General features: G+C 29.8%; 10 protein-coding genes across 10 annotated transcripts, besides 9 other annotated features; 7 read left to right on the forward strand and 3 right to left on the reverse strand.

Moving 5' to 3' along the window:
• Positions 1-249: 249 nt before the first annotated feature.
• Positions 250-1624, reverse strand: CMU_035980 (uncharacterized protein; the record flags this gene model as incomplete). The annotated part of the gene is made up of 3 exons (XM_002141738.1): positions 250-1148; positions 1333-1513; positions 1580-1624. 3 exons carry the CDS (start codon positions 1622-1624, stop codon positions 250-252), a joined length of 1125 nt encoding a protein of 374 aa, XP_002141774.1.
• Positions 1562-1612: a sequence feature (AT_rich).
• Positions 1625-1648: 24 nt separating the features above from the next.
• Positions 1649-1671: a sequence feature (AT_rich).
• Positions 1672-1985: 314 nt separating this feature from the next.
• On the forward strand, positions 1986-3071 carry CMU_035990 (UBA/TS-N domain-containing protein; the record flags this gene model as incomplete). The annotated part of the gene is made up of 1 exon (XM_002141739.1): positions 1986-3071. One exon carries the CDS (start codon positions 1986-1988, stop codon positions 3069-3071), a length of 1086 nt encoding a protein of 361 aa, XP_002141775.1.
• Positions 3072-3322: 251 nt separating this feature from the next.
• CMU_036000 (KH domain-containing protein) lies at positions 3323-4669 on the forward strand (the record flags this gene model as incomplete). Its single annotated transcript, XM_002141740.1, has 1 exon — positions 3323-4669. The coding sequence occupies one exon, from the start codon at positions 3323-3325 to the stop codon at positions 4667-4669; it is 1347 nt and encodes a 448-aa protein (XP_002141776.1).
• A 70-nt stretch (positions 4670-4739) lies between these two features.
• Positions 4740-4766: a sequence feature (AT_rich).
• Positions 4767-4859: 93 nt separating this feature from the next.
• CMU_036010 (uncharacterized protein) lies at positions 4860-5651 on the forward strand (the record flags this gene model as incomplete). Its single annotated transcript, XM_002141741.1, has 1 exon — positions 4860-5651. The coding sequence occupies one exon, from the start codon at positions 4860-4862 to the stop codon at positions 5649-5651; it is 792 nt and encodes a 263-aa protein (XP_002141777.1).
• A 2111-nt stretch (positions 5652-7762) lies between these two features.
• Positions 7763-7785: a sequence feature (AT_rich).
• Positions 7786-9679: 1894 nt separating this feature from the next.
• On the reverse strand, positions 9680-12892 carry CMU_036020 (TPR repeat-containing protein; the record flags this gene model as incomplete). The annotated part of the gene is made up of 1 exon (XM_002141742.1): positions 9680-12892. The coding sequence occupies one exon, from the start codon at positions 12890-12892 to the stop codon at positions 9680-9682; it is 3213 nt and encodes a 1070-aa protein (XP_002141778.1).
• A 1985-nt stretch (positions 12893-14877) lies between these two features.
• Positions 14878-14906: a sequence feature (AT_rich).
• Positions 14907-15222: 316 nt separating this feature from the next.
• Positions 15223-15265: a sequence feature (AT_rich).
• Positions 15266-16092: 827 nt separating this feature from the next.
• On the forward strand, positions 16093-17034 carry CMU_036030 (RNA recognition motif. family protein; the record flags this gene model as incomplete). Its single annotated transcript, XM_002141743.1, has 1 exon — positions 16093-17034. The coding sequence occupies one exon, from the start codon at positions 16093-16095 to the stop codon at positions 17032-17034; it is 942 nt and encodes a 313-aa protein (XP_002141779.1).
• A 26-nt stretch (positions 17035-17060) lies between these two features.
• Positions 17061-17089: a microsatellite.
• Positions 17090-17198: 109 nt separating this feature from the next.
• CMU_036040 (uncharacterized protein) lies at positions 17199-17860 on the forward strand (the record flags this gene model as incomplete). The annotated part of the gene is made up of 2 exons (XM_002141744.1): positions 17199-17353; positions 17431-17860. 2 exons carry the CDS (start codon positions 17199-17201, stop codon positions 17858-17860), a joined length of 585 nt encoding a protein of 194 aa, XP_002141780.1.
• Positions 17366-17394: a sequence feature (AT_rich).
• A 132-nt stretch (positions 17861-17992) lies between the features above and the next one.
• Positions 17993-18280, forward strand: CMU_036050 (uncharacterized protein; the record flags this gene model as incomplete). The annotated part of the gene is made up of 1 exon (XM_002141745.1): positions 17993-18280. The coding sequence occupies one exon, from the start codon at positions 17993-17995 to the stop codon at positions 18278-18280; it is 288 nt and encodes a 95-aa protein (XP_002141781.1).
• A 627-nt stretch (positions 18281-18907) lies between these two features.
• Positions 18908-18935: a sequence feature (AT_rich).
• A 45-nt stretch (positions 18936-18980) lies between these two features.
• On the forward strand, positions 18981-21545 carry CMU_036060 (SNF2/RAD54 helicase family protein; the record flags this gene model as incomplete). The annotated part of the gene is made up of 1 exon (XM_002141746.1): positions 18981-21545. The coding sequence occupies one exon, from the start codon at positions 18981-18983 to the stop codon at positions 21543-21545; it is 2565 nt and encodes an 854-aa protein (XP_002141782.1).
• Positions 21546-21582: 37 nt separating this feature from the next.
• CMU_036070 (uncharacterized protein) lies at positions 21583-24996 on the reverse strand (the record flags this gene model as incomplete). Its single annotated transcript, XM_002141747.1, has 1 exon — positions 21583-24996. One exon carries the CDS (start codon positions 24994-24996, stop codon positions 21583-21585), a length of 3414 nt encoding a protein of 1137 aa, XP_002141783.1.
• Positions 24997-25194: the final 198 nt, after the last annotated feature.

Below are 25194 nucleotides of genomic sequence, written 5' to 3' on the forward strand. Positions count from 1 at the left end.
CTGGTTATAAAGTTATCAATTAAGAGATATTATTATTAAGTAGTATTACTAATACTTCATAATAACCTAAATTATAATACTTTTTTGAGGGAATTTAGTTTCATTGGAATACATCAGACTTTAATTTGCTTTTTAAAATAAATTCTAGTTTATTGTATGAAAGTTATTCGTTTTGATCTATATAAATTAGCCACTTCAATAACAAAATATACTAGTATGTAATTTTTTTTATATTCAATTTTCTAAAACTTATATATCTATGTCGTCGCAAGTGATTACTAGGAATAGTCTTGTTGCACGTATTGGTATACCTTTCATATGGTTTAAAATTGAAATTGTCCCATCACATCTTGATAAGATTATATCAGTAGTGTGGATTTTCTTACTAGGTATATATAATTCAACAGTTCCAATTTCTTGTCCAAATTTTACTCTTCTGTCCCTACTTAATGTCTTAGACAAATGTAAAAATATTGAATCGCTAGCAAAGTATGCAGCAAATACTGCATTATTTATATCAATTGGTAATTTCCTATTGGTTTGACTATTAAACTGATTTAAATTACGTCTTTTATCTGGTAATTGTAATATAGAAAATGAGACAAGGCTAGAGTTAGAGGTAGTTTTAGATGATCTAGAGCTTTTTAATTTTGGACCTACTGAAGCTGAAGATATAAATGCTAGATATGATTCAGTGTTCTTTGATTCTGTTTGTTTATTGGCTTTAAATTTTGAGCTATGTTTAGATTTTAACCACTCGACAAATCTATACAACCAATTTTTTTCTTGTGATTCACTCAAGTTTGATTTTAGTAAAACTTTAGATGTTAGATCTGAAGATTTTTTATTATTGAAGCTATTAACTTTATTCTTATTATTTTTTACTTTACTTGTACTGTTTGATATTTTTTTCAGAAAAAATTTCGAAACTCCAGTCTTTTTTGATATAGGAAAGGCTGTGGTGGTACTTGTTTCATGATTTTTTTTTAAGGCTTGATGATAATGGATACCTAATCTAATACTGTGGCTTATTAATTCTGATACTGACTTCATAATATGGTCACTATTTGTATAAGGTTCCACAGGTTCTGATTCTCTAGAGGCAGCATGTAGATCTTTGTGGTCATCATCTGAAGCATCAAGTTGACCTAAAACAAGTAAATCAATTCAGTAAGTAGTAATTTAAAAAAAATCTTAAAGTCATAATTTATGAACTTTTATATAATAGAGGTTTGTGTAAAAGTTAGGCTTAAATATTTTATAAGTAATTTTGGTTATTAAGTACATGTACAATTATGCTCTTGTTTTATTTAAATATTGAATCATACTCACCTGTTCCCCAAATAGAACTTTCTCTAGCTAATCCTGTTATTCTAAGACTAGAACAATACAAATATTCACAAAGCCAATCTGATAATGCTGGCCACTCTTTTTTTAGTAATCTTAGAACTTTATTGTTTTCACTTTGGGCAGATCTAGTTGTATCCAGTGTACAAGTCAAATATCTACAATGCTGAAGGCCTCAAAGATGTAAAATAAAGATCGACTTATGCAAATTCACATATTAATATATATTTACCTTCAAAAAATATATTAAAAAAGTAAAAAAATAGTTCAACTTCATTATATTGGTTATAGTTCCGTAAAGTATAATATATATAATATATTTAAGAGAATAAGGTGTTAATTTACAAAGTGTGGAGTCAGGTGTAATTTGCAGTATATACTTAAAAAAATCTAGAATTTCGAAACTATCTCAAGACTAATAAATTACTTTATGTAATAATTTTTACTTTTGAAAGATTATGTAGAAGTTTGTTGTTGCATGCAACAAAGATAAATTTACAGGAAATCCCGCTCATGGCAATTTAATACACTAGCAAAACTAGTAAGCTTTTTACTGAGAAGTTCGAAGCACTTTCATCTTAAGAAAAATAATTTAACATCCAGCTATCCTGTGTATAGTTGACAACATTTACTCTTAAATGAAACAACGTGTTCAGTTGCATATTTACGATATTAGTAATGGGATGGCTGCTCAACTATCACCAGTCCTATTAGGTAGAAGTATTGAAGGTATTTATCATACTGGAGTCTTAGTATATGATTTTGAATATTTTTATGGAGGTGGAATTGTTTGTGTAAAGCCTGAAGAGATATATAAATTATATGGTTTACATCCAATCCGTACATTATGTTTAGGCACTACTGACAAAAGTCAACAAGAGTTAAATAATTACCTTATATCAATATCTAACAAATTTTCTAGTGAGAAGTACGACTTGATTAATCATAATTGTAATCACTTCTCTGATTCAGTAGTCAGATATCTAATAGGGGAAGGAATCCCATCGTATATTTTGGACCTGCCAAATGAAGTGATGAGAACTCCTTTTGGCTCTATGATACTGCCAATGTTGCAAAAGGTTCAAAAAAGTCAGATGATACGTTCTGTTACTAACATATGGAGTAACATAAACTTGAGCTCTTCTAGCATCGCAAGTAGTTCTGAAGAAACTGGTATTATTCTAGAAGGGAATACCAAAGAATTCTATGAATGCTTAACCAAAATAGTTGAATCACAAGGTCAAGCATGTAAGAATGCTTTAGAAACTCTAGAAACCATACTTTTAAATATATTAAGTTATCCAAATGAGCCCCGCTACAGAAGTATTAAATCTACAAGTAATGTACTTAGAAATTCATTGCTAAATATAGAGGAGGGTTTGAAACTACTTGAATTGACTGGATTTCATGAAGTTACAATTAATGATCAAACAAAATATGAAATAAACCTTTCCTACCCTATAGAGGGTTCTGAGAAGGCTAGACTTGAAGGTTATATTCAAACTATTAAATATGTTTTGAGTTCTTTGCATACATCTAGTGAAGAAGATAAGTCTCTATATAATAAGGTCTTGGAAGATAGGTCAGAAATAAATTATATTGAGAAATTAAGTGAGATAAAATCCATGGGATTTACAGATAGTCAGAAGATACTAAAAAGCTTATATAAAGCAAAGGGAGACTTGTCTCTCGCTATAAGTTATCTAGTAGAAGATCATCTCTAAGTAACCATATTGACTTATTTTATCAAAAAGTGCTAGAATCTTGGGTATAAATGTACACTTTAGTATAAAGCTTTAAATATGAATGACTCTTCAATCTACAGCTGCGGCGCAATTAGAAGAGAGCTTTTTAGTAATAGTTTCTAAGGCTTAGAATGTGGCGCCTGAGGTTCGACTGAAGTGGATTTTTTTAATAGTAGTAAAACTAGTAAACGGAATTTTAATAAGCTGAACGAAACTCTGGAACTTTGAAGATGCTAAATATTTTAAAGGTTACTGATAACCAGACTATTGTACAGATTGATGCTGCAGATGCCTCATTTGTAGTTGGAACAGCTGGAAGGACTAGAAGGAAACTGGCAGCGGTTTCTGGTACTACGATTACAATTCTGCAAGATGATAGTAAAGTAGCAAGAGTAGAAATTAATGGAAGTGCTGATAATAGGGCAAAAGCTCAACTATATCTTAAATATTTGGTACAGCAAAAACATGGACCTGTGACTATTGATGTCTCCCCGGAATCTAGGGATGACTTAACAACAATAAAAGTACCTCCTACTTGTGTTGGATATATAACAGGAAAAAAGGGCCAGGGATTAAGGGCAGTGGAAGAGGACTCTGGTACTTTGATGTTTTTTAGTCGCCCTGAAGAGAAAGATCAGTTTGATCATGGAAGTAATACTAATTCGTCTACTCCAACATCTATTAATTCTTTAAACGAGTCATGTTATTATACTTTAGCTATATTTGGTCCCAGTAGGAATAGAAGAGCTGCTGAATTGCGTGTGATGTGCTATATTGAGCAGAAAATTAATGGGTATTTTACAAAAGATTTGGAACCTAACATAAATAACTCTACTGAAGATATGTCCACGGATATTGTCTTCATTGAAAGTGAGGACTTAAGTTATGCTGTTGGTAAAGAGGGAAATACCAGACGTCGACTATGTGCTTCTAGTGGTGCAGTAATCGAGTATGTAGGGAACTATGCTTACATTTATGGGGACTTAAATGAAAGGAAAAGAGCCAGAGATTATCTTTCATGGCTTATTGCTCAGAAAACTTCATCTGTTTCTGTAGATACTAGAGCTAGAGAGGATGTTACAGTTGTATCCATTCCTCAGAATGTAATTGGGTATGTGACTGGAGCAAAGGGAAGTTTCTTGCGTCGTGTTGAAGATGAAACTGGAACTTTTATTTTTATAGATGAGAATAAAGGAAATATTTTGGAGAGAGTCTTGATATTCTCTCGCTCAGCTTTTGGTAGACAGAAGGCTCGAGATTTTATTGAAAGGAGAATGTACGAAAAACTTTGTGGTTATGCTGATAGCAAACAGTATTTGGGTAATAATATGTTTAAAAACTCTAATTTAAAGAAGTCTACCCTAGGTATTAGCATGGGATTTTCAAATGGATTCCCGAACAATGGACAATTTGGAAATATGAATTCTCCGGGAATGAATAGTAATAATTTAAATAGACGTCAAAAAAATAAAAATTTTGATTTGAACAACTTTGAAAAGGCTTCAAATATAAACAATTTCTACGGTTCACATGGTAATATGCCTCCTTTTGGATTTAACAATACTGTCATGTTTTAATATGATGAGGTGACTTCCCGCATGATTGAGGCGCTCTTGAGGGGCAGGTAACTAATTAGACTCGAAGGTCAAATAAAAATAAAAAAATAAAAAAATTGGTTTTGTATGTATAGGTGCTGAATAAGGTGGAATCTTTTCAATTAGTGTTCTATTTGTCACTTATAGGTCTTGAGAGCTACTTATTCTAATAATGCCAACATCTTCTAAAATACGTACAGCTGCTGTAATAGCTGGGGGAGCTGCAGCTATTGGTGCACTTCTGTACTATCTTTTCAAAGATGAAGGTGAAAGTAGGAAAACTGAAGCAGACTTAGGAGAGAATAGGAATGCAGATGAAGACGTGAAGATAATGAAGTCAGTTGATATATACACCAGAGATGATATGATAACAATATTGGATGAGATTTTGGAAAGTCAAAATAGCTTAAAAGCTATAATGAGAGAGTTAACTGAGAGATTTAAGAGTGATCCACCCAATAACTTCCAAGAATGTTATGAAATAGTAAGGAAAGTGTCTCCTAAAGATCCTTTGGAACAGCGTAGCTTATCTATTTCTGACTTTGATCGCCTTGTTGAACGCTTCTATGGAGATGAAGAAGTTTGCAGCATTATAGAGAAAATTATGGGAATCAATGGGTTAAATACATTGCCTGGGAATATTTCTAATATAACAAAAGAACAGCTGATAAAAGTTAATGAGCTTATGCTTAAGGAATTAAGGGAATTTGTTGATCAGTTTATCTTTATACCTAACAAGGAATTTGATATGAAGACACTAACAATTACAGCTCAGGTTTGGGTTAGCGCTAAAGTTGAGTCTCAATTCGATTTGAATTCAGATGATATTGAGGCTGCAATGCTAATGCATTCCCATTCATTACGCAATGATCCAGATTTTAGTAGAATTAGCTTCCAAATGCAGGCCACAATGGAGCAGTTACTTGGTGTACCTGCTCCTTCATCTCTTCCTTTCTCAATTTAATGTTATACTAGTAGGATTAATTACTATTTATTAGCAATACTAATCTGTTGTACTTTTAAGAGATGAATATATTTCATATGGATAAATGTTATACAACATATACACAGACATTGCAAAGGAATGCAATTGCTTGGAACTGTAATGTCGTTATTACACAATACCTAATATATTTAAAGGGAATAAATTAACCTACTGAAATGACGAAGTTAGTTTTAGTTCTATACATTTGTAAACTAGGATTTACCTAAGTAAGCTGACGTCTGAGAAGACTGGAGAAATGTGTATGTATTTGTTAATATCTCTTTAAGGAGATCTTTGTATATATGAGAGTTTTTACTTAACTGATTTCAGAACAAGTATCTTAATGATTTAATAATAAGCTTTAACAAGATAGAAACTGACATTACTTTGAGAAATTAATAATTTTAAAGATGTGAACTTTTAGTATTAAACAATTCTTCAAAGTAGTGTTAAATCTTACATTTAGGATACAAAAATAACATAGAATCAGAACTACAAGGGAATCAAACAAGAACTAGTTTTAAGTTTCAAATGTTTAAATAATTATGTAACTCTAGTAGATAATCAGTACATAATGACGAATTAGTTAGGTATATTTAATTGTGAAGCTTGTATAGTAATATAAGGGTATGGAAGATGGAACAATTATTAAAGGAATTGAGTCTAGTATTCTTGAAATATTTATTCATTCAACTGTAAGAAGTGCTCAGAATTGTGGAAATCAGTAAGGAAATTATACTAACATATCTTCACTGTATTATATTGCTAATTATGTGCTAGTAAAAAGTAGTTATTAAATTAACTCAGCAAACATGGTAATAAATAAACTGTCTACCAACGTGTAGCGATGAAGAAAATAATGAAGTTCTTGTAGAGATAATACTTTTCTAGATAATATCATTCTAAAAATTAAAGATTAAGAAGAGTTATTTACTTTTTGACAATTTTTCAAATAGAGAAGTTTTTGTTTTGGGTATCTTTTAAGGGAAAAACTAGTTTATAATTTAAAAGAGGCCTTTATTAAATTACGACATATAACAAATGTGTTATTCAGTATCTATTTGCTCAATTAAACATAAATATAGTTGATATTATTATTATCAGACATTTCAAATGTTCTTTATGAAGATGATTGAGGGTAGATAATTGTCACCGCTAATCACTATAGATAGAATAACTTTACAAGTATGAGATACTCAGTTGATTATATAAATAGCTACAATAATCCTTTATTCTTAGATAAAAATGAGCTGAAACTATTATTTTAATATAGAAATAAGGTAAGATGAATAGATAGTTTGTTTAGCTAAGTAAATACGAATTTCTCACTAAAGACTTTGTTTTTCACATTTAGGACATCAATTAAAATCTTCAAATAATAATTTGGTAGAATTTGAGACTTTTTAAACAACAAATTTTAAATAGAGTGGATGTATTGCAAGTAGCTGCAGATATTGAAGTTATCAAGAGCTGAGCTAATTTTACTTTTCATTCTGATAAATTTGGATATATTGGCCTAAATCATAGTTTAAGCATATATTTAACTCTTATTTATATTGAAAGCTGACATTTTTACAAATATGAATACTTAAGATATTCTATAAAACTATTACTAATTTTTAAGTGAACCCACTCATCTAACTCATAATGTTATGTAACAAGGCTAGAATGTCAACTTTTACACTTTGAACTGAACAGCTAATATATTTACACAAAATAGTATCAGGGATATTTCAGTATATTTAAAAAGAATAATTGTGATTTGAGTACAATATAATTCCAATATCTATTAATTTTCTTAGCAAATGATCGAACAGGAATTAGTGAATTAATAGTATAAATTGTGTGTAATATTTAAAGCTTCAATGTCTATTTATAAATGGAAGACAGAATTAGAAAAAATGTTAACATTAGAAATTCCAAGTTTATTCATTAGAGGTTTGGATATAAATTTAAAAAGGATCTTTAAAAATTGGGTGAAAAATATTGGTTTAAATTTAAAATAACATGTCTAGAGATTATTTGATCTTGTAAATTACAAATAAAATAGGGGAACTTCATTAAATAATGATAAATCTTGACATTAGTTCTAATATTATTATATAATATAATTGATTGAGTCCTACCAAGACATAATAAATTTTGAAGCCTTAAATATGTAACTTCGTTTATTCTTTTAAAATCTGTATAATTATTGAAAGTTTCATTGCTATATTCATTTACAACATTTATTTCATCAACTACAATAAATTTGAAATAAAAAAAAAACTTTAAAAAGTACAATATTGTCAAATTGATTTTTTTTTTTTTTACTATTCGGGATGACAAATACTAAAAGCTACTACAGAATTACAGCTATTGCTAGTTTCCAATCTTAGTACTTTGTTTTCGATAGTATAAATTTGTTTGAAGCTGAGGTAATAGTCCTAAATTTTTTCAATTATAACTTATCTACGTTTTCACTAACCTTCAGATAATTGTAAATTGAAAGCTGAGTAGCCAATGAGTCAAATATCTATAGGTTGACAAAATATAAAATTGTTTAGATAAGTAAATTATTATAAATGGAGTTTCTAAGCTGAATTAATTACAAATTTACTTAATATTAATCTAGAAAGTATCTTCAATAACAACTAAATTTTGATTGTTAGTATTGTATTAGGAAAAAATTGTTTTTCGCTATTTAAAATCCTAATATTTAGAATAGGAAAAGGGGGCAGGGGGAATTTATTGGAATCTGCATCAAATAATTATGGATTAGCTAATTTATCTGAAATATTTCATGAACAACGCAAAAAATTCCTTTGCCTAAATTGCTTTTGGTTATTCAAATTAGTAATAATACTATTTTTCGGTTAAGTAATAAAAAAAGTTATAAGAAATTGAATTTTTGAATTTATTCATTGGGTTTATACAGTGAATCATACTAATAATTGTTAAGAAATATAACTTGAGGAATTTACAATTTCTTGATAATACAAAAGGGAAAATATTGCTACTCTTTTAGTTCTGTTTCCTCTTATACAAGGGTAATCATTGAGATTTATCCAATGAATCGATCTGCTACTTATCTATAAGATATAATTAGATCTAATTTATATCTTATCCTAATTTATTGAGATTAAGCCAATAATACATTTATTGATATCCCAATATTTAATTTTGAAAATTAAGTTGTAAAATCGTGCTGAATTTTAAACTTTTCTTTGGGATGTATGAACAAGTTTGAGAAATAGCTTCGTATTTACTCAAACAAGCATATAACAAATATCAAAATATTCAAAAAAGTGACAGAACTTTTCTAATAAATTATATAGTTCTTAAAAAATAAAATAGATCAAATTCTTCTACAATACTTATCTCTTCATTTGTTCCTACTTTATTATTACTATTTAAGACTTTTTTATAAATGAATTTTTAAATGATTTAGATAAAAAAGTTACCTTTAAATAACGAACTACAATGTTGGATATTTTAGGTATATCTCCTGGAAAAATTTTGAAAAATCATTAATAGTACTAATGATAATAATAAAAGATTTTATATTCCATTATACTATTTGAGAAGCACGGTATTGGATTAATTGGTCAATTTTCAAATAGTTAATTAGATTATAACATTAAAGTCAAGATTATGAACTTTCTATTAACAACTTGTAATAATTAATTTACTTTATGGAAATTTAAATTAAAGAGTACATACTTAAATTTGTATTTCAGAAAAGGATCAAAATATGGAGAAATACTTTAATAGTTGGTAATTTAAAAGAGTTTTGAATCAACACTTCGTTTAAAATATTTAATGACTTAACTCAAGTTCAATTCATTTATTTTTTTTCTTTGCTAATTTTTTGCGTGTGCCCTCGTACTAGTCTTTAAAGCTATGAAAAAGTTATCAATAGTTTCAGAAATCTTAGGTTAGATTGAAGAGTTGGTTAAAAGTACAATATAGACGAATTAAATGCTATGAAAATGGGTTTCAATTAGGTATAATTCATTTGGATTAGACTAGTAGTGATTATGGTTTAATATTGTACTTTTAATTAAGTTAAGGAAATTCGATGCAAACAATTCGGCATTACAAAGCTTTGAATTTAGTAGAATACTTCGAAGATTCTGACGGTAGTATAGTAATTTATTAATATCTTTAGATAGAAGAATGGATATGTTTATATATTCATCATAGCTCGTTGCAATGAGTTCAAGAGTTCCTAAATTTGTTAAGATGGATTTACCAACATTCCATGCATGAATAGAAAAAATTTGAGATTCCTTATTGTTATTTTCAGTCGCATTCATATGACAAGTTGCCAGGGTAATTAGTGGAACTCCCATTAACAAGCATTCACAGGTGGTTGTAGTACCAGTATATGGAAATGTATCTAGTGAAATATCTATATCATTATATCCATCAAGATGCTCATAATATGAATCTTTTAATGGTAATAAAATTACTCTTTCGGAGGATATTTTATAGAGACTGTGGAATATATTCAAATAATATTCTCTACATTGAGAAGATGCAAATGCCTTTGATTTTAAGATAAGCCTACTATCAGGTATAGAATTTAATATCTTACCCCAAGTCTTGAAAGTTTTAGGATGTACTTTGGCTATCCTATTAAATGAACCAAATGTTATGTACCCATTTTTTAGGTACGGCAAATCACGTATAGATGGAAATTCTGTCAAAGGTGGTGTATAGCAAAGAAAGCAATCGGGCATATATATTACTTTCTCAGTATACTTTTGTGGAGAGTCTACAGGGTCAACTATTTTATCAGAAATACGATAGTCAATATATCTTAAACCAGTTGTATTGGGATATCCTATCCAAGTCATTTGTATTGGTGCATTTCTTAATGCAAAGATATTTAGACAGTTATTAACTGTATGACCACTCAAGTCAATTAGTACGTGAATTTTATCATTACGGATCATTAATGATGTGTCTATTAAGCACTTATTTCTAATGCATCTCCAGTTTTCTTTATCAATGTAATTTTTGTAGAATCTCGTAACATAATCATGATAAGGTGAATTGTCATATATATAAATTTTTACACGTTCATAATCAGCAATTGTCTCCTTACTTTTAATTTTATCTTCAGGTTCTTTGTAACCATATACATTGAATTTGTCGTTTCTCCCTATTTTTGTGCGTTTATTTAACATGGCTAAATGAGTTATTGGTGAAAATGCAAAAGATGAAACAGCATGATGACAAAACTCAGCACCAACAAAACCAATATTTATAGATTCAGAAGTAGAGAGATCCGTTTTATTATAGTTAACTTCGACTTTAGGTAGATTTGTACATTGAATAAGCTGGTCTAATTTGCTTTTTATAGCATCGTATTCATCAATAAGCTTATTTCCCCATTTTAAAGATTCGTTATATAATTTATCTGGTGAGATATAGCATCTTTCTAGATAACTTAACTTCACAAACATATTATTAAATAAACTTCCTGAGTACGGATAGTTTACAAGCCATGGTGAGGGTAATGGCATATCATCATCAGTACTAATTAAGTCGAAAGGATTATTTTCATCGTCAGATCCTTGTTCATTTTCATAATTAGAGTTAGGCATAAAGTAATTTAATATATACAGAGCATTTTGGGCTGCAATCTGGTATTTAGAATCTAATTTGAGACATTTTAAAAAGGCATATCTAGCCATGACGAAATTGCCACAATCACGATATAGCACTCCAAGATTATTGTAAAGGTCTGGCACTTGATAACTGAGTTTTATTTGCCTGTTGAAGGAGATCATTGATTTATCAAAATTTCCCAAAATGCAATGCAATGTTGCTAAGTTATTTAAGGAAATAACACAGTTTGGGTTAATATTTAATAATTTCTCATAACACAAAATAGAACCATGAATATTACCTAAGTTGTATAACAATACACCAAGGTTATAATATATATTTACGTTTCTATCATCAAATTTTATTGCGAGTTCAAAACACCATAGAGCTTTGTCAGTTCTTCCCAGTCTATAATATACAATACCAAGATCATTGTAAGCAGTTGAAGAATATGGGATGTAAAGTAGAGCTTTCTTAAGGATTTTTTTTGCTATTAATAAGTCGCCATTTCCACTCTGAATTTCAGTAGCCTTAGATATCATTAAAAATCCATAATATGATCTTAGTTTATCATTAAATGGAAGTCTACTCAAAGCTTTTTCAATATATCTGATACTTTCGACCGTGTCTCCTTCTATTTCGTTGAAAATTCTACTTAATAAATAGCAGTTTTCAGATATTGGATTAGTATAATCAATTCTCTCGCTTTCTAATAATAGCTTCTTTCCTATTTGATATAGTAGAGATGGCAAATTAAGTGTGAGCCGACTTGGTGGGTTACAGTTCATGTTCTTGATTTCAATTGACAGTATGGATAACGAAAAGCAGTAGATAACCTTAGAATATAATGGCCATAACTTAGAGAATAATGAATTCAGATCTTCATTTGAGGATGTGGACTTTTCAAGTTTAGTTAATTCTATTGGTTTCACTCCATTATAAAATATTTCAATTATAGAATTCTGCAATTCACGTAGCAAACTGCTTTCCTGTGGATATATTTTGGAAATATAAGACAGTGCCTCAAATGCGACATCATTTAGACCAGACAATATATTAAGGATCCCATATCTTATATATAGTCGTATTGTTAATTCATCAGGGGGCTTAGTATTAACAAAATTGTAACCAGAATTTTGCTCTACCAAAATTTTGTTAGTGGAAATGCAATATTCTATCCAGAAAATAGATTCATGCAAGATTTGTCTTTCTTTAGAGCTAATATTATGTACGTCTTTTATCATTCGGAAAATTGCAGTACTTAATACTTCACATAACCTACTGATTGAAAATAAGCATAGTTCCCTACTTTGTATAGGACTCATGTCAGTTGCATACTCTTCATTGAAATTGGCCCTAGTTTCTTTTCTACATTCTGAACAGAAAAGCAGTGAGCTCATTACAGCCCTATTTGTATAACGACTTGTCATTAATATCTTCCCTATACTAGTAATTATCCTTTCAATATCACATCTTTTGAGGGGATAACTCCAAACCCCATTGCTTTGCAATATTTCCTCTGCAGACTGAATTTCAGAGTGTGTACTTTTACAGCAGATAATTGGGATGCAATTACCAGGTAATTTGCACTCTGGAGTAGAAAATTCCTCACACCTGCTCATACCTCAAAATATATCATTAAAGTATATATATACTAGTGCAAATAAGTGTATTGATACTTTCTAAACAGTCCTGCTTCACTCAAAAAGCTAAATTTAGTTGGTTACTTTTATGCTTAGGGAATACCGCTGAAGTTTAAGTTAAGATCTAGACTTATACTACTTCTAAAGAAAGATTACCTAAATACTCATATCAATAATAGTTAAGTATTTTAATAGCACAAGTCCTTAGACTTATTTCACCTAAAATTCATATTAATAATTAGAATATTGAGATTATTAATATTTGGTATACTCCATACAAGATATATGAGAAAAACTCTCTGTCACTATTTTTGCAAAAAATAGCTAATTAAATCTAATATTCTATAGTTGAAATAGTAAAGTAACATTACATTAGTTTAAATTTCAGATATGTAAAAGATCCCTGAGAGTTCTAGATTTCGTAACTTAAAAATTTTAACCCGAACTTTGTGCTATTAAAAGTAAGACCTAAATGTGCGATCTTCTGCTAAGCTTATTATTTGAGCCCTTTATCTCAGCAAGTTTAATTTCTAATTCGCTGAAACTAGAGTTGTTTGTATAGATTTCTAAAGTGGTAAACCTAGTAGAAAATTACCCAATAATTGGGACTTGTTATTGCTAGCTTTGCTATTCTAATTATAGTGTCTATCCCAATAAAAGAGAATGTAAATATAATGAGATCGTAAATATCATAGTTTATATTAGTAGAATTAATAACTGGTTGTTGAAAATATTGATTTTCTGAGAGCCCACCAATAATATTTTTTTTGGTATTTAAATTTTCCTAGAGTAATCATGTAACTTTTTACTCATGAATATTATATACTAATAGAACTTCAGATATTTTGAGGAATTATTTAATATTAGAAGTGAAATATTTCTTAATTTAGTCATCTATTTTCAAAATATAGTCAACTTATTTAATCAGAGTAATAATATTGTGGTATATTAAAAATGAATTAGATAATTTATACTTTCTAAGATAGAAAAATTGACTATTTGATCATAATTTTTGTCTGCTATCTATATAATTCCATATATGAAGGTATAATTCATACTCCAATTATACAGCAAGTATTACTATTTGTATTCCAATAAAAAATTCTCAATCGACATGTAATATTGTATGTATAGTCATGAAGTCTCAGTAAAAACTAAATCCAATAAAATTTTGTCTTGGAACTTAATTTAGCTTGGAAAATTTGACACTAAATATTTGAATGTAAAATTGACTAGTTCAAATTGTTTTTAATTTTCCACTTCTAAAATGTGCTATTTAGTCCTATATTAATAGTTATACTTAAGATATCTTCAAATTTAGTTCCTAATTTTCTCAAAACTTTTTATCTGGTACTGTTTGCTTTTTAGATTTAGTTCTATATAAGAAATCGACTTTTCTGTAATCTCTATTGGCTTACCAATAGGTGCTCTATCACTAAGTAGATCTCTATGCCCTTCTTTACCCTGTTCATGATGCTTGTCCCTTATTAAAATATTACTGTTTGTTATAGATCTTTATAGATTTCCTTCAGGTATAATATAGTTTGTCTAATTCAATATTGACTAAAGATTTGTGATCCTTTCAATTACTTTGTTAGTTTCTTTACGTATCATTGACATCAGACTTTCAAATAGTATTGAAGTGTATGTTTTAGAGACGAAATTAAGGTAACTATTTTTAATTTCAGAATTATTTTTGCTTCTGTATTTATATATATTTCACTGGAAGTATCTAATTGCTGCAAATAATTTAGTTGGTTGTTGAACTAATAAGAAGACTATAAATAGTACAAATTAAAAATATCATTAAATTCATTCCTATAAGTTACTAAGTTAATAGCCTCAATTAATACTTCGTAATTGTTAACTATTATCTTATAATTCAATGAGATAAAGTAGTAAGTCCAATGGAGTGGAAATATACAAATATCTTGGATACCTCAGCAGATTTTTCATTGCTGATCTTAATATTATTCAAATTATATATATTAAAGGTATTTCTAAAAATATTTTGATTTGAAATTATTTCGTTAATATTCCACCGACTACAAATATAGTAAAGTACTTCAATATAATGAAGTATATCTATGACACTCTTCCTTATTTGCAATATATGATTACACATTTCTATTACAGTAATTAAATTTTTATCTATATTACACTTCGAATATAGTTTCTAGTTTATAGCTACCCTTATAGAATCAGTCATACTGACTTTCAAGTAATTATTTCGATTTGATTTTGCTTGTAAGTTTGTTAGTCGAAGAAAGACCATGTACAAACTAGCCTATTTGGTTTAAAGGGCTTCCTTATTTTAACTTTAATATAAATACTAAAACTTATATAATTATTCTGAGCACTCTTAAAACTAACTCTTAAGGTACTCATTGTTTCATCAATATTTTGTAGTAATAAGAACTAGCTTCTTTAATTGTATATTTTGATTTATCGGCTCTTAACATACTCAATAAATCAAATCAGTTATCATTAGATAAAACTGTTTGCTTGTAGTTATCTTGGCTTATAATCCCTACTAGTCCATTGTTGACCAGAATTTTCACTGTACCTTTGGTACTGTCTTGCTCAATACTTATACCTAACTCATCGACTTCTGAAAATTAGCTTTTACACTTTAACAGTTTCAACAAAGTTTTGCCACTATCTAAACAAAAACTAGATACTTTCTTCAATATCTTAATTTCACTTTCTGAAAATACCAGGTGTGAGTAGTCAAGTGGGTGTCTTACAATATATATTACTAATAAAGATGTTTAGTTTATTTCATGTGCAATATGTGATGTAGCTGCATTACTGTTATCAAAGACTAATGTACTTACAAATTTATTATGCACTTGTTTCCTGATATTTCTGCTTATTATGAGAATTATTTCCAGTATGTATAATGCAACTAGATACTCTTCTGCAAGTTTTTCCCTGTGACATGGCGCTATTTTATTACTGCTATCTGAAGAATATAACTGATGCTAACTAAAATAAAGTTTAATACAAATAAAATTTAGGGATTCGCAGATATACTCCGTGAATATACTATAAAGGAAACTTAATGCATTCTTCAGGTGGGACTCAAGTTTGGGGTAAGTTTAAAATAGAAATGTAGTGATAAAAATGCTTATTTCAGAGTAGTAGATAAATGATAATAATTCCTACTTGTACTTCAAATGTATATTTTTATAGTTGGGAATGTGGCATTTGATGCTACTGAAGATGAGCTTAGAGAAGTTATGAGTGCTGTAGGTCCCGTACTATCCATAAGGATAGTGTATGACAAAGATACTGGTTTGAGTCGTGGGTTCTCATTCTGTGAATACCGCGATATAGAAACCTGTATAATGGCTATAAAGAATTTAAATGGATATGAACTTCGTGGAAGGGCAATAAGAGTAGATTGGACTAGTCCTGATATGAGGAGTAGATATAACCATTTAGTCACATCTAATGCCCCTATACCTACTAGTTCATCAGGTGTGGTAACCAATCCACCTGGAATACAAGGTGTATCTGGCATTCTATCTTCCAATACTCAAAGTACTGACAATATGCATAATCAAATTATAATACCACCAAATAATCATAATCAGAAGTCTCAAGAAGACACATCAGTTATATCCTTAGCCCAAAGTCCCAACACTTCTCTTGATGGGTTATCTGCAGAAATTATCCAGATAGTACAAAGCATGACTATTGGACAATTATATTACTTATTAGGTCATATGCAGAAGCTAATTATACAGAATCCAGATACTGCAAGGTGTATCTTACTTGAAAATCCACAATTTTGCTATGCATTACTACATGCGCAGTACATAGTTGGCATGGTTAATGAGCCTTTTGTTCCCTTAACACCAGAACAGCTAAGCAAGGCTAATACTATAAGGCAGCAAGTTTTAAGTGAAAGAGGAAACCATATTTCAGTAGCAATTAGTGGAACATCAAATGACGTATCTGCACTTATTGAGGAAATAATGAATAATCCAAATCCAGCCCTAGTGCAAGCTCTTGCATCTATACAACCAGACCACGTTACTCAATGGACTAGTGAAGAAAAGGCAAAGATCTTAGCTATTCAACAGATTCTTAGAAATCGTGGATTAATTAGATAATTAATATTTGTTTATATTACTTTACTAAAAAAAAAAAAAAGAAAAAAAAGAAAAATCATATAATCCCGCTTGTATGCTTATCTTGTTAACTTTTTCCACCTTAAAGGTTTTCTTCCCTTTTGAATTTTCACTGCATCTTAAATAATCTTGCTTTAGATATATCAATGGGAGCGAAATTAACAATTGAAGATTCTATATTTGATATAAAATTAAAAGTAAGGGAACTACAGCGGCTCTCTCGTAATAGAAATGATTTATCCAAGTCTGAAAGAAATAAAGCAAAGTTTGCCATGTTATCAGGAGATACTGAAATAGCGAAGTAAGCTTTTGCAATAAAAATAAATTTATTACTTTTTAAAAGGTAACTATGACTCCTACTTTTTATATCTTATATAGGATTCATGCTGAAAATGCAATTAGAATGCAAAAGGAACGTACCGATTATCTCTTAATGTCTTCAAAACTAGATGAAATTTGCTCAAGACTGGAAAAAGTTTCAAGGACCGAAACAATATCTAAAAAAGTACTAGATGCTGTTTCAACATTACAGAAAGATTTATCAGATAATAGAGTTATTATAGGTACTAGTATAGAGAAAATACAACAAATTAGCTATTTACTTGATGAAATTGATACCAAACAGTCTAGAGCTACTGCAAATTCATCCGCAACTAAAGAAAGTAAAGAGAATATTCAAGATGATATTGAGTCTCTTTTGCAGCAACTAGCTAGCGAACACTCAATGGAAATAGAACGAACTCTCTTATTCGATACTCTATCATTGAAAGAGGGGACTAGTGAAAATGTTTCGAAATGGGAGAATTAACTTTATACTTGTTTACAAACAAAATCATACTCAATATTTAGTTCTCTATACTAACCGCCTTTTCCAATTAACCTCACTGCAGCTGCTTTACTACCGTACAATGTATTGAAAGTGGCACAAGATATAATACAGATGAATTTGAAAAGTGAAGATATTGAGTTTTTACCAATAGGATACCTTTCTTCTATATTGGTTGGTCACCAAAAAGAGTTAAAGGTGTCTATGCAACCCTTTGTTCCTTATAAACCTCTTAGTGAGAAGATTATTCAAAATGAACTCAACTCTATTCAAAAAAATAGCTCTTGGAGTAATGCACATGATGGTTTAGAGAAGTTCTATAAGGCTATTGAATCAAGGAACTTTGATGTAGATGTTCGCAAGTTAATGAACCTATATTCTAATAGCTCAACTCAACAATAAATACTAGCAATTTAGTTGATATTTTGTATTAAAATAAATGTATATTACTGTGACAACTAAGTAAGGTTATACACTTGCTAACTTTAGAGGTTAAATTATGTCAGGATATTAGTATGATTGATCACTTACTTGAAATGCAGTGAATTGAATCATAAAGCTTAAAATTCTAAAGATCTTGACTAGAACTAAGTTATCTTTAATTTTAAGGTAATCATTTCAATGATATGATCTTACAAATAGTGTGTGTAACTGTATAACGTTATTGCCTCTATTTAGCTGAAATATAATTGACTACTGGATTACTAACTACAGTTAATTGCCGCATAAAGAAAACAATCAATGAGTTTGCAAGACTATGAAGTTATTTTTTGATAACAAAGCGCTCATAAATTTCATTGTATTAAGTACCATACTTTATAGGTACAATCAAGCCGCTCATATACTCCCCACATTTACTTTAGCTGGAATTCTGCAAAAGGGCGAAGGTACTGTAGTGCGGGTAAGTTATCAGCCAGTAATTTTAAAGTTATAAGAAAGGTTGCTAAACAGAGAGGTTTCTTGTCTAGCAAAGAAAACTTTGAGAAGTTATAGATAGTTTATATTTTGGCATGGTGGCTTGCCAAATAGATTTTTTTTAAATAATATTATATTTATAGAATTTGTAAAGCTTGACTAATTAACTAGGAAGAATAGTGCAACTATGGTGATATCACTGGTGCCATACTCTTCAGATAGAGTAAATGCAAACTTTAAGAGGCGTAAGAGATTTATTAAAGGAAATATGTTAGTTTATACTAGTTCAGATGAAGAGAACGACTTTGAAACTAGTAATAGAGATCCCAACACTGAATCTCTTATATTTGGTAGTTCGATTAACTTTAAACATAATTACTTGGAAAGTCCAACTAGAAGTGACTCTGATTCGACACTTACTAGGAAAATAATAAGGAGAAGGAGACTAAAGAGTGTACGTGATTCTCCAGAAAAATCAAGTCTAGATAAGGATCTCAAACACCAGAATGATTCCAATGTGACTTTATCTACAAAGGAATATTTGAATAATCAACAATCTTTTATAGCTGAAAGTAATGAACTGATTATTAAAGAAAGTCAATCTAGTGATGAAGAAGTTATTGGTACTCATATTGAAGAAGATCAAGCGTTAGAGAACTGTTTAAGTATAGCTAAGCAAATGAAAAGTGCAATAATTGACTTTTTGGGAGGTAGTGAAAATGATGAATTTAAAGAAGATATAGAAGCCAAAATATCTAATGGTAGATGTAGCATAACGAGGACAAATGAATATATTAAGAAAAAGGAACTATGGACATACATTGCTACTGAGGAGAGTGAGCTGTTGGAAAATTTGAAGGAATATCAGGTCATTGGTATAATGTGGCTACTTTCTCTACATAAGAATAATTATAATGGAATACTAGCTGATGAGATGGGTTTGGGAAAAACTGCTCAGGCTTGCGTACTGCTGCAGTACTTATTTAAGAGCATAGGTATGGTTAAACCAGTTATAATATGCTGTCCGGCTTCATTATTGGACAATTGGGCTAGAGAATTAAAAACATGGTCTCCAAAATTACGATTTGAGAAGTATCATGGATCTCAAAAAGAAAGAAAATATTTAGCTAACAGACTATTAGAATTATATGATGAGCACAACGTCAATGTGATTATCACAACTTTTCAGGTGCTTACAAACAAGACAGATGTGAGCTTATTTTTTAAACATTGTGAGTTCTCATATCTAATAGTAGATGAAGCTCATAACATTAAAAATCCATCTTCTCAACGTTATAAATTTATGAATACAAAGATAAGAGCAGATAGAAGACTTTTACTCACAGGTACACCTATTTCAAATTCAGTCTCTGAGTTAGAAAATCTCCTGGCATTTTTAATGCCAAAATTTTTTAGTCAAGACATCCTTAGCGATGCAATTAAGTCATACAAAAGGAGATTATTAAGATATAAGGAATATCAAGATACTTCTAAAGTTCCCAATTTAATTAGTGAATCTTTGGATACTCCTGTAGGTATAACGAATTCTTCTGAAATTCTCTTTTTGCAGGAAATTATTTCACCATTTGTACTAAGACGAACAAAGCAGGATGTACTTTCACTTTTGCCTAAGAAAACAGTCTACATTGAGTTTTGTGATTTGACAGAGAAACAGCTACAGCAATATCAATCTCAATTTGCTAATGCTTCTATAAATGTCAATAATGAACAGATTAAAGACACAAATCAACTAGAATTTTTGAAATATTTGTCTTTAGAGATTGAAAAGAAAGTCACGAAGAATGTCTATACAATGGGTAATAATCATGAAGATATAGATTTGAACGATTATAATAAAACTAAAAACTCTTTACTAGATCAAATACATGTGGGGAGATGTCATCCAAAGATAGAAAGTAGTAGTTCAAAAGAACTAAATATTGATGGAAACTTACTTCTTGCTTCATCTTCATATGATCCTAAGTATGTTAACTCAATAATATTCAGACTTAGGAGGATATGTAACCATCCACTTCTACATCAAGGTCATTTTAAGAAGGAAGAAATTGATGACTTAATTTCATATTTGAACGAAAATATTCAAGGTTATAAGGAGTATCCCCGAAGTAGGGTTGAGCAACATATAAAACAACTCTGTGACTATGAAATACATCAATTAGCACTTGAGAATTCACAAAACAGCAACACGAATTTTTTTGATAAATACTTAATTAAAGATGAATTGGTGCTAGGTGATAGCTGTAAACTTATAAAGATGCATCAAATTATTGAAAAGAAAGTGATCAGAAGGGAGAAATGTCTTGTATTTTGTCATCATACAATGCTTCTGGATATAGTTGAGGAATATATAAAATTGAAATTTGGAGATAAGACAGATTTTTATATTCGACTTGATGGTACTACACCTATAGATACAAGACAAAAACTTGTTGAACAGTTTCAGACATCTTCATCTACCCTCATATTCCTTTTGTCTACTAAGGCAGCTGGTCAGGGACTAAATTTGACTGCTGCTTCTACAGTAATAATGATGGACATTGACTATAATCCTCAAATTGAAAGACAAGCTGAAGATCGTGTTCATCGTTTGGGACAAAGTAAGGATGTCTCTATCTTTAAACTTATTTGTAGGAATTCGATAGAAGAGGATATACTTAAATGTTGCGAATCCAAACTTTCTTTAGACGCAGCATTTGGGGGGAGTGAAACTATATACCTAAAGGATAAATAGTACTAGTTTGGGAATTATAGATCATTTGCAATACCTCTTAATCTATAATTACTTGACCAATTACCTCTGCAAAATTAGGACTATCGATGGAGTTTAAGACTTTATTTAAATCTTTATTTCTTGAAATAAGTATATTGTCTTCTATATATTGTCTAACTTGTGGGATCTCTCTTTGTAGAATTCCAATGATTTCCATCAAGTTCTGATTTTCTCTAAATAGTTCTTCGTTGATATTCTTCGTAGTAGGGTCATCCAAGTTCTCAATAGGGAATGGACTGACTTCACAATATGATATACCTATTTCTCTTATTAATTTCCCACGTTCCTTAGCTTCTTTCTCAGCGATTTTATAAGCAACTATTAATGCTTCAACTTCATCTTGCTTATTCTTCAGCAAATTTCTGAAGTATCTCCGCTCTGCAAATATTTGCTCCTTCAGCTTTGTGCACTCTATACAATCATATTGGTTTTCAATATTTGAATCAAAATTTGCAAAACCAGATTTAGGATGAGAAATGTCAATTGAATTCTTTGAACTATTGTCATTTATAAGAAAATTCTCGACATTTGTATTATTGTTTGTGCCAACATGTTTCAGGCACTTGCGATAGTTGTCACTTGTAGAGCTTGTAGAGAAATAACTCACACTTAAGTCTCGAATTAAAACCTCATCAATAAACTTAGTTATAAGAATCTGTGTATATTCTGGTATTATAATTGAATTAAATGTTTCTAAAGAAGATTTATACTCTATACTTTGCAAACGCTTTGATATATCTGAAAGTTTAACCCTTGTATCTTCATGAATAGGATAGCCATTACAAACATTTATTAAAACAACCAACACATTAGCTAAATCAAACAAAATAATAAGATCAACTCGATTTCTTCTTTTAAAGTTATCTAGAGAAGTAAACTTCAGAAGCTTAGATATTGAATTCGAAATAATATAAATGTTATCTTTGCATCTAAAATCTACTAATCTCCCTTTACTTTCTTGATATAAAAGCACAAATATTACCTGCAATGCAGCAATACAAGAAGATATACTGCTAAATTTAAACATAGTTTCCATGGATAGTGAATAGTCTAAATAGCTGTTTTCTTTGTTAAGAAGAGTTGCAACTTCTTCAGTGGAAGTTTTCAGTATGTAAAAGAGATAATATTTTAGAGGATGCTCAAATTGTACGTCTGCATCTTCATTATTAAAATTAAAAGCCTTATGATCCATCTTAGAGTCCAATATACGAGTTTGAACATCTTCACCTTTTCCAAGGCTCCAAGCTTTATTTACAATATCTTCAATAGTTACTACAGATAAACTGTTGAGTGAATTTGGAGAATATAATACTATCAATTGTAAAATTTGGAAGGTTCTCCAAATCCTATAATGAAGTATGCAAGCTAAAAGCCTCTGATCTAAAGGTTCACTTAGAGATAAAGTAATTGTGCTTAATATTTGGTGATTTGGAGAATCTTGATAATCTAACTCAGTATTTAAAAAATTCAAATTTAGTGTTGAATGTAAACGACAAAACTCCACCATTGGAAACCAAAACACGCAGTGAACGAAGTCAAAGAACATTTCATTTGATTGATTAGCTAGGTAGTTTAAGTTGAAGCTCTCTGACCTATTAAATAAAAGTGGAAGAAGGTTCATGATAAACCAATCATCCCGATTACTCGAACCCCAATCTGTTTGAGCAGATTTTAAGTTTGGTATTATGTTGTAAGGGCTCATTATACTTGTTCCAAGCCAATCCAAAAGACTACTTTCCATTTGATGTGAATATCTGCTTATTAAATCCTTCAATTTATTTTTCTCTTCTGTTTGCACCTTTTGTGCTTCATTTCCAAAAATATAATTAATGGATGGAAGAAATTTCTCAAATATATCTCTGTATCCATACCACACATACGGAGATACACCTGTGAAACTCTGAAGGGTACACCACTCTAGGCAGTGACTAAATTTGTCAATACTATAGTATATATTTTTATCTACAAAATAAATTTGATCTTTTTTGCTGTTTTTACTCTCTTCATTACTAAATCCAAGTGTTTCCAAGATTTCTATAGCCTCATAAGAGATATTGAAGTGTAGATTATCTGGATTTCCGAGTACTGTAAAAAGAATTTCAGTTAAATATGTTTCAAATAGAAAACTAGATATCTTTTTAGAATGATCATGTGACAAAAACTCCCTGTTTATTTTCAAGATCTTTAATGTAGTACAAATCCAAGACACATGCTTTATATTATGTTCCAATTCATTTATTTTAAAACATTGAAACATACAAGCCTTTTTATTATAGCTATTTTCGGAAGTAAGCTCATCTTTTATAGGTCTACTTTTGGTTTGTTCATTATAAAATGTCCATTGTTCACATAAATATAGACATAATCCAAGTAAATCTATCAATATATTCAGCATAACTTTATAACCTTCAGTTTCAATCATGTATTTGATACAACTTGAGTTTTGAAAAATGTGATAAAGGCATTCTATACACTGAGACAAAACCTCTGGAGATTCATAATCAAGTTCTTCCTCTTTTAAAGTTCTATAATTGCAGAAGTCCTTCACACTACCGAACTTGTGAATTTTACCATTACTATTTATCTCGAGATTTTTGTCCCTAATTAAACTTCCCATTTCTTCTGCTAATATATTGTAAATCAAATCTACTAATCCTTGAAACGTAATTATCTTTTGTATTTCAGAATGGTTATTCAACGTCAAAGCTACAGTTAATTCTAATGCACTTGATAAAAAGTATCCATGAGAATTCAACCCTTTATTTAACAGTTCTAAAGTAGTACCAAGTATTTCACTATTACTCAATAAGTTTAATTCAAGTAAATTATCAGCATTTCTACTTATCTGTAGTATATACAGTATTTTTAACACATCGTAGTGGCTGTACATATTACAATCATCATTATTCAAATTATGTTTCTCATTCATACTTAAAATTCTTAGTGAGTCAACGAAAATTACGCCCCCATTACTATATTTCAAAATATCATTTATCAACATCATCGTATTATCTTCCTTCTGAGCTCTTTTATAGTCAACTTGTCTACATTCTACAATATTGCAGCAATAATAATACCCAGCCTTACTAATCAGCCTATCTTCAACCATGCTTGTTACTATTCTAAGTAGTTCCAAACATAGGCTAAATAAATATTCATTTTGGTTCTTACTGCTCCATATTACTATATTGCAGGCACATTCAATCCATTCTCTTTGCATTAATAGTGCATTCAGATTCCTCTTACTAAATTCCATTAGAGATATTATACCTTCTTCAATACGCTTATGTTCACCATTATTCAAACTACTCCTTAGGCCACTCACTATATAATCCACGTCCAATGATGCATCCAATAATGATACAGAGTTCAAAACTTTTTCATTCACCTTCCTTAAAAGTGAAAGTGCCATTATTTAAACCCATTTACTTAATTCAAAAAATAATTACATAGGTGCAAACTACTACTATTTAAATTTTCTAGTAGCTAAATCTTGTCCTGTAATTTATTTAGAGTGTCTTACCGCCTTCTCTATTGCAAGTAGATAACGTAGAAACTCTATTATAACACCTTCGGGGTAAATTTCACTTATATATTTAATTCTGCAATG

This window comes from Cryptosporidium muris, genomic scaffold (assembly GCF_000006515.1).
Source record: "Cryptosporidium muris RN66 scf_1106632373425 genomic scaffold, whole genome shotgun sequence".
Taxonomy (NCBI): Eukaryota; Apicomplexa; class Conoidasida; order Eucoccidiorida; family Cryptosporidiidae; genus Cryptosporidium; species Cryptosporidium muris.